Raw genomic sequence first — 14446 nt, 5'->3', positions numbered from 1 at the left:
ACTTGTTGAGCAAACGGAAATTTGGTTTTCTGCTCTCTATTCTCCAATTAATGATTAATAGATTGCTAAATTAGTTGATAATTATTTCAATAATCGTTTCAGCCCTATAATGAAGAATTAAATAGAGTTATAAATTTAACAGTAAACACTTACAGCTCTGGAAAAAGTTAAGAGACCACTGGAAGAATATTTGGTTTTTCCACCAAATACTGATCTCTGAGCTCTTCCTGAGTTAAAACATCAGTATTGTTGTCTCTAAATGAATATAAACTTGTTTTCTTTGCATTATTTGAGGTCTGAAAGCCCTGTATCTTTTTCGTTATTTTTACCATTTCTCTTTTTCTGCAAATAAATACTAAATTTTTGCTTGGAATTCCGGAGACATGTTGTCTGTAGTTCATAGAATAAAAGAACAATGTTCATTTTACTCAAACATTTACCTATAAAAAGTAAAACCGATCTCCTAAGGTCTCTTAATTTTTTCCAGAGCTGCCTATTTAGCTGCCAAATATGACTTTCCCTCATTAATTACCTGGAACAAGAAGTTGTGTGTTAGAAGCAGTGATTGCTGCTCCGGTTCCCTCTGCTGTCTGAGGAAGCTCAGGAGTGATTACAGCTGTCTGAATGCCACCTGCTCTGTTAGAGCACTAAACACTGTGTGCTCCATGCAGCACCTCCAAACCTCAACACAACTATAACAACAACACTAATAGAAACATGCACACTGGCAGGAGTCCAACCGGTCTCCAGGGGCTCGGTTCGCTTCTGCATACGGCGAGAGAGAGAGACGCAGGGAGCGCTTGATTAGACAATGCCCTGCAGATGCTCTAATTAACCTCACCTGGCACGAATCCCTGAGTTAGTCCCCTCACCTCCTCCTTCAGCGGAGCAAAAACCACACCCCACTACTGCGCCGTGGTGTCAGTTTTTGCCTGCTCAGAGTGATTTATTACATATCACATGCTTAAAGAAGCAGGTTACTGCTAAAGGTAGCTCCGATAAGTCTGTATGGTTGACGTCTTTGACTGTGACTTTCTCTTTTAGAACATTTAATATTAAGTATACACAGAAATGTGTTTTCCAGCTGGGATTTATTCTTCTGATGGTTTCTCCCACCTGAGTTGTGGATCTCTGGAGCTGCTCCACAGTTACAACGAGCTTCATAGCTACTTTTTCTGTTTACTTGTCTGGTCCGGGTCACCATAAGTCACCTCTTTCAGTGACTTCTGTAGTAAATTTATTTCACTTCATTTTCATTTAGGATTGTCAGCGTAAAGTAGGGTGAACAAAAGTATTATTAGGTCAAGATTGAACTATCTGTTTATAGACTCTGTTGTATTTTTGCAGGAAGCTGTGCTAAGTTGTGACCGCCTAAATTTTAAAGGAGATCTATTTTGCAAAATTCACAATTTGCACCTTTTTGTCCTTCGGTACTGTCGGTACTGCTTCCAAAAACAGCCCAATCCCTTAAAAAAAAAACCGCCCAGACATTTTTTGGCAATAAGTTAATGTTTTTTGGTGCCTGGAAAATGAGTCGTTTCAAAATCCTCCTGATTGTTGCGTCACAATCCACCGCCACTGTGTCGTTAACCAAAATAGCTGTGCTATTTTTGGTTTCTGTACAAATGGCTGCTTGAAAAGACAAGTGTTTTATTGTTGATTTAACATTTAGAAACCACTTACTGCTTTCTTGTTTGTTGTGCAGGAGGCTCCATTTCTGCTTTTCAAAGATGTAAGGTTGTATAATTGTGCTTTTGTTTATAGCCATTTCTGCTTGTCGGTGTAAACGTTGAGTTGTGGGTGTGGCCAGCAGCAGCTTGTTAGGATTTAAAGTGACAAGAGTTCCTAAAGTGGCTCATTCTGAAATGTCCAGAATTAACCAGTCTGAAGTCTCATTACCTAAGAATGATTTTGTGGAAAAACTGTAATGAACATGTTTTGTATAGGGCATAGACTAAACAACTTATTCAAGGAAGAATAATAAGCCTTTTTAGCCTTTTTAGGGGATTTTGGCATGTCATATTTTTTATCTTCTGCCACAAAAGTTTGAAGCTGTGCTATTTTTAAAAATCCCACCTGCTGTGTTTTTTTTTAAAGTCAGGCTCAGATATTTGTAGCAGAAAGGCGTGGATGTTGCCAGCTGCAGCTGTTGCTACACATGTGACTTCATTTCCGATGCCTGGCTCTGTCATGAAGGATGCTCATGTTGGAAACATGCAGCCACCTAACCCCTAGGAAACCTGAGGTCACTGTTGCTCTCCTCCGCAGCAACGCCAGGTGACAGGCAGGTCACGTCAGAGCTAACCAAGGTCAGCCCACTTGCAGTGGGGGGTTGAGTTGCTGCCTTCAGCAACCGTCCTTCCGTGCTTTTCTGTTTCTCTCTTTGTGATAACGTGGGAAATACTAATACAGCTTAGTGTTCAGTTTTCTTTTAGAAAGGCCAAAGCTCTGCAGAATATTTGAGCTCTCACACACCCAGCTGTTGGCAAAACATGCAGCCTGGAGTCCAGTTTCCTCCTGAAGACGTCAAGCTTGTCTCTGAGGCACGGCCATGTCCTTCACCTCCCTGGAAAGCTCCTGTTTCAATGTTGCAATCCCAAACAAGCTAAACACAGTGTAGCATGTAGGCTGATAAAATCAGCCTTTTCAAGATTCATGCAACTTGATTTTCTGCCTTCCTGAATGTAGGAATTGTTTGTTTCCCTTTATTTTCTTTGCTACACTGCATAAACAAAATCTTACCAAGTATTTTTTGGCTAAATTTTAGTGAAAATATCCTGGTGCACTTAAAATAAGACCGAAATTAACTTACAAGTAACTTTTCAGAATTATATAGGAGTTTGTTTTTAAGTCAGTAGTTCCTTAATATTGCTGAAAAAAGTACTAGCTGTGAGTGAAGTAGCTTCCCAGTGGAACTAGACATTTTAAATGTGGGTTTAACTCATTTTCCATATTTTCCAAATTAAGGAAATCAGGGCCGATTTCCTTAATTTTGGAAATCAGTCCTGATTTGGGAGATTAGTGATTGATTGATTATACCATATTCAGGACATCACCTGAGTTATAAAACATATAATGTTACTTACATATAATGTACATTATATGTAGATAACCACGTATAATGGTTATCTACATTATATCTAGATATAATGTACATAATATTATCTACTACACTATATATGTAGATAACATATACTGGTTATCTAGCATTATATGTGGTAATATGTAATATTGTTCCACTTGCAGATTATTTGAGTTTTGTAGTAGCTAGTTACACGTACTCTGTTACATCTACTTGAGTAACTTTTTTTAAAAGGTGTACCTTTAGGAGTGTTTTACTACGCTGTACTTTCTACTTTTACTTGAGTAATTTTACTATGAAGTATCTCTACTCTTACTTGAGTAAAATTTCTGAATTTTTGACCCACTGAATAAAAAATGTTTTAACCAAAAATTCACCAGATACAGAGACACACACCTGCAGTTTTTGTTAAAGTTTTATAAGCTATTTCTTGAAAGAAACTGATTTGGAAAAAATAATTTTTGTCACTTTTATGAATTATTGTCATTTTTGTCCTTAAAATGGCAAAATTTCCACTGAACTTCATATTTTGATCCATCTTACGTCATTTTTAAATAGTAAATGATTACTACCAAATACTTTTACCAAATACTTTTTACTCTTACTTGAGTAATTTCTTGGATGGCTACTTGTAGTAGTGCTACTCTTACTTTAGCTCTGTTCACATATATCTTGTACTTCCTCATCAATATTAAAGAGTTATTCACTTAAAATAAGCTCCCATATCTTATTGAAAGTTACTTGTAAGTTAGTTTTGTCTCGTTTCAAGTGTAATAAGATATTTGAACTTGAATATGGGGAAAAATACTTGGTAAGATTTCATGTTTCTTCAGTGAGAGATGAGTTTTCAGCCCATCCCATTGCAGACGGTTATTAAACCCCATCAGAAAGCTTGATTGCTAATTTGTGAAAGTCTCCCCGGGTGAATCAAACATTTTTGCCGTCGGATCGTCGGATGATCTGTCCAGGGAATCCTAGAGGTGGCCTTTTGGCAGCGAAAGATAAGCGATACGTTTTAAGCTCCCAGCGGTCATGTAATCCTCATGCAGCTCATGCAGCTGCTAAACTAATCTCGCAGTTTACTTTCAGAGTAGATAGGATCACATAAAACTGCACACTGGCTAAGTTGCTAGACATTCTCCCAGATCTGGTTGCCAAGCATGCAGTGTATTAGTGAAACATGAGGAAATGCATTATAATCCAGCTCAGAGGTTGCAGCTTCATGCAGACGGCGCTGAGGGAGAGAGAGTTTGTTTTCAGTCTGCAGCGGTTCACCCCGGGTACAGGAGTTAGACGTCGGAGGCTGGGGGAGGGGAACGATGAGATTATGAGTGATTTTATGTAATGAGGGTTTTCAAAGGAGGCGGGGGTAAACAGAAAAGTTCAGGTGGGCCGGGTTCACAGCTGTTGAGTCCTAAGAGAGCAGTGGGATTTATTTTATGTAGAGTTATGTGACGTGATGCTCCGTCTTCAGAGGAAGAAATTAAAGAGGTATTAATTTAATGCTGATCACTGTGTAGCTTGAATCTCATCTAATAATATTCACACAGCCAAATGATGAATTAATGACATAAAATACCAGTGTAATTGGGTTATTACACAGTAAGACGTCCTCTCCCAGCCAATAAATGCATCAGAACTTAAAGTCCTGCTTTCTTAAAACTGAAAATGCATCAACATATTTTTGATTGAGACAATATGCATCAGATCAGCTTTTAATGAATCACTGTTATCCTGTTTTGTTATTTTTTTTACAATATTTTTTATGATTTGGTTTGATTCCTATAAAAGCGCTATCCAAAAAAGTCCACATTGTTATTTTTTCACGTATAATCCAGAATAATTTTATAACTCCTTTATTTTAAAATTACCTCTACCAAAGGTAAAGTTTCTGAACATATATTTTATAACCAGTTTTAGTTCAATTTAATTTCTGAATTAAAATTTACTCCAATGAGTTTGTAACTGTCGTCATTCTTGGAAAGAAAACTGTCCAAAATTATAACTGGCAGGTCAAACCTGGAAAAAAAAAAAAAAAAAAAAAGAGGAATTGATCAGGCAGTGAGAGGCTGATTGGTACATCTCTAATTAGCATCAATTTATTGATTCGTTTAACATTTCATCTGATGGATTTAGTGGCTTCGATTTCTGTGAAAATTCAATGCAAATATTCAATGAAAAAAATCTTCTAATGCTTTTCTTGTTGTTATATATATTTAAACATAATAGCTGGTTAATTTTTTCATCCATGTTGTTAACTTGATTTATGAGCATCAGAGTAAAGGGGGCTGAGTACAAGTGAAAGTCTCACTCGAAATGTTTGCTTTAATTTCAGAGTTGGAAATACTTCAGGACTGTAAATTGTGGCTGAAACAATTACGGTAATCAGATTAATGAATTAATGAATCATGATGAATCGATTATTGAAATAACTGTTAATAATTTAGTAGTCAATATCATTAAAGTACACAGATTTAAAAAAGGCAAATTGCTGAAAAAACAGCATATTCACAGCAGTAAACTGCACAAAAATTATATACATTTGTCATTTAAAATAAAAAAATCTTTTGTCTGTAAATATATTCTACCCCAAACTACTGAAGTGGCACATGCTTAGCTCCACCTGGTTAACATTCAGTAAAAATATCTCTGATTAAGCATCTTTTGCTATTTAATTATTAATTAGTTTATTTAAAAAAACAGTCTGTATTGTATTGATGCTAAATTGAGCAGAAACAGCGGAACTTTTTACATGTTCATGTAATTATATTTTAGCTGCAGATGCTTCTTTTCCTGCAAATAATCAGTCGTACAATAAGGAAATTATGTTTTGTTGTATTTTTAGGAAATAAAATGTTTTTTTTTTTTTTTATTTAAAAAGGGAATTAAATTATTTATTTGCATTTTTACCTATTTCTAATATAATATAAAAAGGCTTCAATGGACAAATGAAAAAAAAATCTGATTAATTGTCACCATAATAAATAGAATAACCAATTACTAAAATTAGTCCTGCTGTAAATATTTGGTGAAGATCCTCATTTTAGACAATTTTTTTACCAGTTGATTTGTTTCCTGCTGTCTTCCTCTGAACGTCTAACCGTGCTGTGTTCAGAAAATGGCGGACAAGACAGCGGATGGGGGGTCATGGACGGGATGCGCCGTCATGTTCCTGCAGTCGCTCTTTCCTGGCGTGGACCTGCTCGCTCTCTACAAAGGCGAGCAGGGGAAGTTCATCATCTTCAAAGTCATCAAGCTGACTCTGAGAGGTAAACCCATCAACTGGGATCCACCAGGGACGATGCACAAACGCAGGGAGGCTTTTCCAGGCTGTCGCATTAATTAATCAGTGTTTCCCTCGGCCAGATTCTGCGGGAGGTCTGGGAGGCTACGAGATCCTAAAGGTCCATGATGCTGAGCCCTTCCTGGGGGTGGAGGTGAAATTCGTGGATGTGGCAGCATGTCAGCAGTTCCTGGAGAGCTACAGCTCCGGAGCGGTGCTCCAGTCCCTCAACCAGCACGCGTGCCGGCTGCTCAGACTTCCCCAAGACTTCACCGTGCGAACGCAGCTGAAGGCCGGGCCTCAGAACCTGGATCTGTGTCTGGACCAGCTGGCTGTCTGTCTGCAGAACATCCACCTTTCACAGGTTGGACCTTTCGTTTATTTGCTTCATGTCAGTAGTTCAAGCCAATCCTGTGTAACAAGTTTAAGTAGGGCTGGAGGAAATGACTGAAAATCTTATCACGATATAAGATATCGTGATAACTTATTGTTATCACAATATCTTATCGTGATAATATATCACAATATCTTATGACAATAAGATATAGTGATATCTTATTGTCATAAGATATCACTATCTTATGACAATAAGATAGTGATATCTATCTTATCACTATCTTATGACAATAAGATATAGTGATATCTTATTGTCATAAGATATAGTGATAACGGTAAGTTATCACGATATCTTATGTGATAAGATATCACGATAAGATGTGATATCTTATCAATAATAATTGATTATAATCAATTATTGATTATAATAATCAATAATTATTTATTATAATCAATTATTGATATAATCAATTATTGATTATAATAATCAATAATTATTGATTATTATAATCAATTATTATTGATTATAATAGTCAATAATCAATAATCGATTATAATAATCAATAATTATTGATTATTATGACATTTATGTCATAATAATCATACTGCCAAACTGGTGAAGTGACATTTCTTGTTTTATTCACAGTTTTCACTCCAGGCTGTTGTTTTATTTTTATTATTAAGCAGTTATGAAGCACAGTGGTGAAACTTTAAACTGCTGCTGCGCCAGTTACTCAGCAGGTTGTTGCTAGGTAACCATAGAAGGAACGAGTTGCTAGGTAACCAAAGAGTGAATGAGCCAGTTGAATCCCCCGACCTTGTTTACCTCTCTGTGAGAGGTTGAGCTGCTAACACCTTTTCTTTGCCTACATCTCCCAGAAGGCTGTGCTGCTGAAATTATTGAACATCTATCAGCTGTATTATCAGAATCAGAATTCCTTTTATTGTGATTGAAATTGTCATTGTGCACGGAAGAAAGCACTACATTTTGAAAATAGCAAGTGAAATAATTTTATAGAAATACTAATAAGAAGTATATTTCAGTAAATATGGTAGAAACACACAGAAGTAACTGGGATGTTAAGGGAAAATAAATAAATATTGATCAGGTTTTTAGCTTAATTAGCTGTGTTCTAGTCAACAACAGCTCTTGGTAGAAACTGTTTCTTACTCTCTTACGAACGCCTCCCTGATCTATTGTTGTTGACCACATGTCTATTGATATGTATACATTGTCCAGCCCTAAGTGTAAGTGTTGATGTGTGTCAGCCGGAGCGCCTGCGTGACGAAGAGATCGATCATCTGGAGCAGCAGCTGCAGAGCCAGGCGCTGGGTCCGGCCCCGCAGCCCCCCACGGTCACACAGGAAGAGTCTCCAGTGCCCAGCAACTGCTTCAAGTTTCAGAACAGAGTGTTTGGTGAGTACAGGCAACACAATCAGAAATATTTTTTAAGAAATGGTTGGTTCTGCGCATTTTTAGGCAAATTTTGAAGAGCCATTGTGGAAGGTCCAAAGAGTTTGATTTATTCATACGTCTGTTCATCCACTCTCTGTTTTTGCTCTTTTCTCATTGAAAGTCTTATTCCTGTGATCACATCCGCAACAAATTCATTGTCAGGTTTTTCAGTAATTACTTTAATATTAGCTTATAGTTGATTGAAAACTCAAAAATATCTGGAAAAATCTATGAAAGCTGTTCATTTTTTTCTACTTTTCACTACTATCCAATGTGTCAGAGTTGGTTTTGGTCTCCATTTGGGAGCTTCTTTATGTGTCTCCATGTTCCCAAACTAACTTCCTAATACGTAACAAGCTGTCAGGTTCATGTTTCCTGAAGGCCACCATTTTTGATTAAATACTGAGTTTGGTGCCGTTTCCAGCTGACTCTAATCCATCTGATTGCTACCTGTCTGTGGTGAGAGATTAGTTGAAACAGACAAAATGTGCTGTTCATGTTTGGGTTGATTTCATAGTGGCTCACCCGAATTTCACATTAATTTGTAGCTTACCTTTAAGCCTTGGGATGTTACATAAAACATGACTCCCCATTAGAAATATAAAATCATTCAGCCTGTTTTTTGCTACAACTTCCTAATGGATGTGGTTGCTCTTATTTTGTAAGATAAAAAATCTACATTTCTTAAAAACAGAGCGTGCATTTCCTTATTACCAACACCCAGTGACTCACAGACGGTGAGAGCTTCTCCTCCACCGTCTCTCAGCCCTTTCAGCTGGTTGTTTTGCTTTTGGCTTGCAGGCCTGCAGCTACTTGTTTGATTTGTTTTCTCATAAGAGTTAATTGCAGCTGCTCTCCTCTGAGCACCGACTGCTTCGCTCCAAACAGACCCATAGCCTCTAGCTGATGAACACAGGCTACCAATGTTGTGCTTTGCAGATTTGGCATCTTTAGTTTTTGTTCATAGAAGAGGCGCATATTGATTTTCAGTGTATTTTTTGCCCTGGTATTACATAAAATCGCTGTTAAAGGGTGCAGCTGAAACTACATTATCAATCCATTGAGCAGACTTTAGCTATAAAGTGGAGCAGATGTCTTCTTGTGTTAGCCACAACCATCTCCCTTTGCCATAAAATCACTATTCGGGATGTTGCAGGCTGAAATAACAGTTTTCTGGATCATCAGAAACTTCAAGGCTGCAGATTCATTTGCCAGAAGGAGCTTCAGAGAGTCCGAAAAGCACCTGGATGGGTCAAATGAGGAGGATTTCACAGAATGATGCTCAAGTTTGGTAGTAAAAATCACAGCGAAGTAAAGAAACGGAGTGAAATTTAACAGCAGGAGGACAGAGGCTGGAGCAAAGTGATTTTCTCTGATGACTCATCCTGTTTGTTTGGGACATCTGGGAAATCATTTAATGGGAGAGCAAAAGATGAGATCTACCGCAGTCCATGTGCGGTTGCGTCTCATTCAAGGAAGTGGGCTTGTTAAGACTCACCCCAAGAAGAGTCGAGTGAATCAAGAGTGATACAAAAACCTCCATGAAGAGCAACCTTTTATATCAACATAGGCTCTGTTTGGTGACCATCTGTGTATTTGCTAGCATGACGGAGCATCGCGTCACATGAAAAACATGATAGTATATTAAGAAATATTGAGTCAGTACTTAAGCCAGCTAAGTTTGGTCCTAAAAACCTTTTAAACCTGTGATCTGCTTTTAAATTGTTTACCTGTAAAACCATCTAACAACGCTTGTGTTGATAACAAAACTTTTTACTAAACGACTGGAGGGGAGCAGACTGAGCAGCTGACTGCTTGGAGGAATTTATGCTTGGATCTGGATAAATATCTCACAATCCTGAACCATTTTTTATTTTATTATTGAAAAGCTAGCATTTTAGATCACTTGTTTCAAGATATCTTTACCTAAAATACAATAATATAGTTTCAAAGTTGTAGCAAGGGACCTAATCATGTGAAAAGTTCAGCCATTTCTGCTCGACTTGACATCTATACAGTGTCTGGCTGATATGTTGATTTATTTTAACCGGACAGCAAAAAGTGCTAAATAGGATTTTTTTATAGACAGAATTTGAACCATATGAAGCTTAAACTATTTACAGACAAAAGGTTTTATTTTGTCTTCAATGCAAAACATTTATTTTTTGCATAATTTTGACTTAGTTACTGCTGTGATAAGTTGTTCTTTCAGCAAATTACCTTTTTTAGTCTGTATTCTCCAGCTATTGATTAATCAATTACTAAATTGAGACATAGTGACTAATCGTTTCAGTCCTGCTTGAAGCATTTCAACATAATGTAACAGAGGCACAGCAATGCTACCCTCTTATGAAATAGAAATTTTAATTTGTAAAGTATTCTGGGAAAAGTTTGATGTTTACATAATCATGCTAAGTAGAATTTACATTAATGTTTGTTTTTTTTCCCCCCTCTCTCTCTCTCTTGGCGTTTCATCCTTTGGCTCACCAGAGGACCGAATGCTGACAGCGGCAGATGTTCAGAGCTTTTCGAACGGAGTGGGCCGTCAGTGGAAACACGTAGGAAGGGCCCTGGGGAAGAGCTGTCGTGCTCTGAAGGGCCCCGCCATTGACAACCTGGCCTACGAGTACGAGAGAGAAGGGCTGTATGAGCAAGCCTATCAGCTGCTGAGCCGCTTCATTCAGGCGGAGGGGAGGGCGGCCAAGCTGAGCCGACTGGTCAGAGCTCTGGAGGACAGCAAACTCACCAGCCTGGCTGAGAACATGCTGGGCATGCAGCCCCGAGAGTAACTCTGTGTGCGAGCTTTAAGACCCAAACTGAGGGACGGGCTCCTCTGTGGGAGTGGAAACGTTTCCCTGCCGCTTTTTTACATTCAGAGTAGCTCTTCCCGACTTTCCTCATGTTTGAATCAGAACCAAGTGTGTGTGAATGTGTGTGAATTCACAGTTTATGTGTGCGCGTGCGTGTGTGTGTGTGTGTGTGTGTGTGTGTGTGTGTGTGTGTGTGTGTGTGTGCGCGCGTGTGCGTGTGTTTGTGAGGGAGGGAAAGAGATTCAGATCAACATTTGTAATCTTTTGTTTATTTGAAGTAATCTGTCATCACTGTTAAAAGAAAATGGAATCTGGAGTTTAATACACTGTGCGAACCGTTTTTATCGTGTTACAGATTGAACCTGTTGGGTCCTGCTTCCAGTGACAACACAAATGAAGGATATTGATTTTTTTTTTTTTTTCCTTCTCGATAAAATGGGTTCTAGCAAATTAAATGGTTGTGGAAAGAAGGCTTATGTTTCTGTTTGATGCATTAGTGTAATTAAAACTGAAAACACAATTTTGTCTAAATTCCCTCAGGTGTAATTTGGTGTTAATCCTTCCCAGTTCGTCACCATCACTCAGTCACTCACACACGTGCACGTTCTGCGTACGACTGAATTAGTGATGGCCGGTGTTGCTGCTGAATGTGTGTGTATGTGGGTGTTTGAGTCTCACTGTTGGACCTTCATGGCCGAGGTGTGTGTGTGCGTGTGCGTGTGTGTGTCTGTCTGTATCTTACCATGCCAACCATAGATCAGATGGACGGACAGGGTTGGCTTCAATCCCCTCCACTCTTCCTTGCTTCATACTCTGCTTGACCGTCCATCCAGATGTGATGGCTGGATTAGAAGCTTTTATCACGCACACTTTTTACAGCTTTATGGTATGGGCACAAACTCCAACATGGACAAGCAGTCGTTGGAAGTAACTAGATTATTTTTACTTTAGAAACAGCAGTGAGAATGCTGATCTGCTTAAAGAATGCACCAAAGGATAATGAGGAGAAAGACAGAGCTGAAGAGAGGTAAAACTGAAGAAAGATGAAGAGAGAAACAGAGCAGACAACAGCTCAAGAGAGACAAAAAACTGGAGAGCTGAAGAGGCAAAGCTCTTCAGCTAAAAACAGAGGCAGAGGTGAAGAGAACTGAAGAGAGCAAGAGAGACAGAGCTGAAGACAACTAGAGAGAAAAAACTGGAGAGGTGAAGAGAGACAGAGCTGAAAAGGTGTATTTGGAGCTCAGTGGAGGAAGGGGAGCCTGTGCCCATGAATTGTTTTAAAGAAAACCGTAAAACATACAGCAACAATGCTTATATTCCCTCAAACCAGACGCTTGGTTTTGATGCATAAATTATTTCTACAGAGTGTAATTTGTACAAACAGCAGGATTTTTGTTTGCGAAAAATCTAATTTGAAAAAGTTTCAGTTACAGTAACACACATTGGCAGTTTGCATTACACTGTAAAACAGAAAAAACTGGCATAAAACTTAAATCGTGATGTTTTTTAACAATCCATAAGAGATATCAAAAAGCTAAATGTCTTGTGACTTGTTTAGCACATACAAGTGCACTTAAATAAGTATAAATGTAACTGAAAGGTTTATTATGTCAGTAATTGTACAGTACATTTTTGCAGTAATTCATGCAAAAGGAGCCCTGACCAAGTATTCCATAATGTACTGTAATAAACCTACTTTTTCAGTCAGCTCATATAAATGCAAAATTGATTTTATTTATCTTGTACATTAGAATAGCAGTGATAAATCCTTAAGTTGTATCAGATTGTTTAATGTAGATGAGGGTTTTTTTTTAAATATTAGCTTTTCAATATTTTAATTCATTTCATTGTACTTTATATTTTTTAGATACTTTAGCTTTACAACACTTATAAAATTAAAATTTTAAATACAGAAATTTCCTATTATTTGAATAGTAATATATATATTTTATTTTAACGTATAATTGAGAATCAACTGTAATACAGTTTCTGATTACAATATTTACTTTTTAATGTTACATTGTAGTTTCTCAGCTCCTATTACACCACATAACATCAGCCGAATTAACCCCAATCATTAACTTAAATTTTGCGTACGCAGTACGTGGATTTCCTGCCATATAATTGACGTAATTAAAGGTTCACTTGGTGCTCCGTGTCCCCCACCGGGTGTTTTTCAGACCTACTTATGTTGTTGACACGATTAAACGTCACCCAGGTGCTGGAGAAAAGAGGACAAGTGACGGCAGTCGAGTTGGGGCATTTCAGTTCCATAACGCTGACACGATTTCCACCAATGACACCAGAACACTAAGCGACACTTGCCACTTAAATATTTCTGTCATTTTTAACAATCTTTCACCGGACGTGATTAGAGCTCGGCGGCTCTGACGTAAACCAGATTGTTAGGTGAGTCTCGCGCGGACAGTTCTGGGTATGGCAGGCCAATTTGTCATTTAAATACTCAGCGCAAACATCTATAATTCAGTTTTCCTTCTCCAAAAAAAAGAAAAAAAAAAACTTTCCAAAAATCAATTTTACGTCACAATACTGTTATTTTGTAAGACAAAAGCCACTCTGGATATTTGGACGTCCCGCCATTAGAATTTCCTAGTTTCAGTTGGGAATGGAAATAGTATAAGCTTTAAAAGTAGAAATGTTATTATTCAGATGGATTTAAATTCCCTAGTTAACTGGGATAATTTCTTGGATTCCAGAATCCAAGAAATTATCTGGGACTATGCTGTGAAACCCAGATCATTTCTCGGATTTTATCTTTATGGGATGAATGGCCTATGGTGCCATTCATCTAAGCACTGCCAGTGTTTGATAACTTCTGACTTTTCTAGAAGTCAGAAGTTACCAGTTAACAAGAAAATATCTGATGATCAGATATTTTGATCTGATCATCAAAATATCTTGATGATTTTTTTTTTTTTTTTGATTTTTCCAAGACGGATCTAAGTTTTGATTCTTGAGTACAAGTACTATTTCAAACAAAAATGTTGTTTTATCATATGTTGGATAGTGACTAAGTTATCCAGTTACATCTACTCCAGAAACATTTTGGAAAAAATATACTTTTAAGAGTATTTTTTTAACAGTGCTGTACTTTTTACTTTTACTTGAGTAATTTTATTATGAAACATAATATTTCTGAATGCTCAACCCACTGTGAGTAACGTTACTGAATGAAGAACAAGCTTGTTTTAACCAAATGAAATAACCAGATATAGACACACACTTGCGGTTTTTGTTAAAGTTTCTTAAATTTTATATTGAAAGAAAATGATTTGGATAAATTTTTCTTTCCCTCGATTTTGTTATTTTGTAATTTATATGAATTATTTTCACTTTGGTCTTTAAAATACCAATATTGGTCCATGTGATAATTACATTTTTAAATATTAATTGACTGATTGGTTTTAATAAGTTTGAAATTTGATCCTAATGTGACTGTGTTTTCTGTGTTACCAACG

General features: G+C 37.3%; 1 protein-coding gene across 1 annotated transcript in view; it reads left to right on the top strand.

Annotated features, from left to right (window-relative positions):
* tradd (tnfrsf1a-associated via death domain) overlaps positions 1–11487 on the top strand; it is a 15217-nt gene extending 3730 nt beyond the window's left edge. Inside the window, exons 2-5 of the mRNA XM_007574833.2 lie at positions 6198–6351; positions 6449–6729; positions 7971–8118; positions 10648–11487. Coding sequence (XP_007574895.1) covers positions 6201–6351; positions 6449–6729; positions 7971–8118; positions 10648–10946 — 879 coding nt within the window. The 5' untranslated portion in view covers positions 6198–6200 and the 3' untranslated portion in view covers positions 10947–11487. The remainder of the gene's footprint in view (positions 1–6197; positions 6352–6448; positions 6730–7970; positions 8119–10647) is intronic.
* The last annotated feature ends 2959 nt before the right edge of the window (positions 11488–14446 follow it).

Source organism: Poecilia formosa, unplaced genomic scaffold (genome assembly GCF_000485575.1).
Source record: "Poecilia formosa unplaced genomic scaffold, Poecilia_formosa-5.1.2 Scaffold363, whole genome shotgun sequence".
Lineage (NCBI taxonomy): Eukaryota > Metazoa > Chordata > Actinopteri > Cyprinodontiformes > Poeciliidae > Poecilia > Poecilia formosa.
This window is presented reverse-complemented; position numbering and strand designations above follow the sequence as displayed.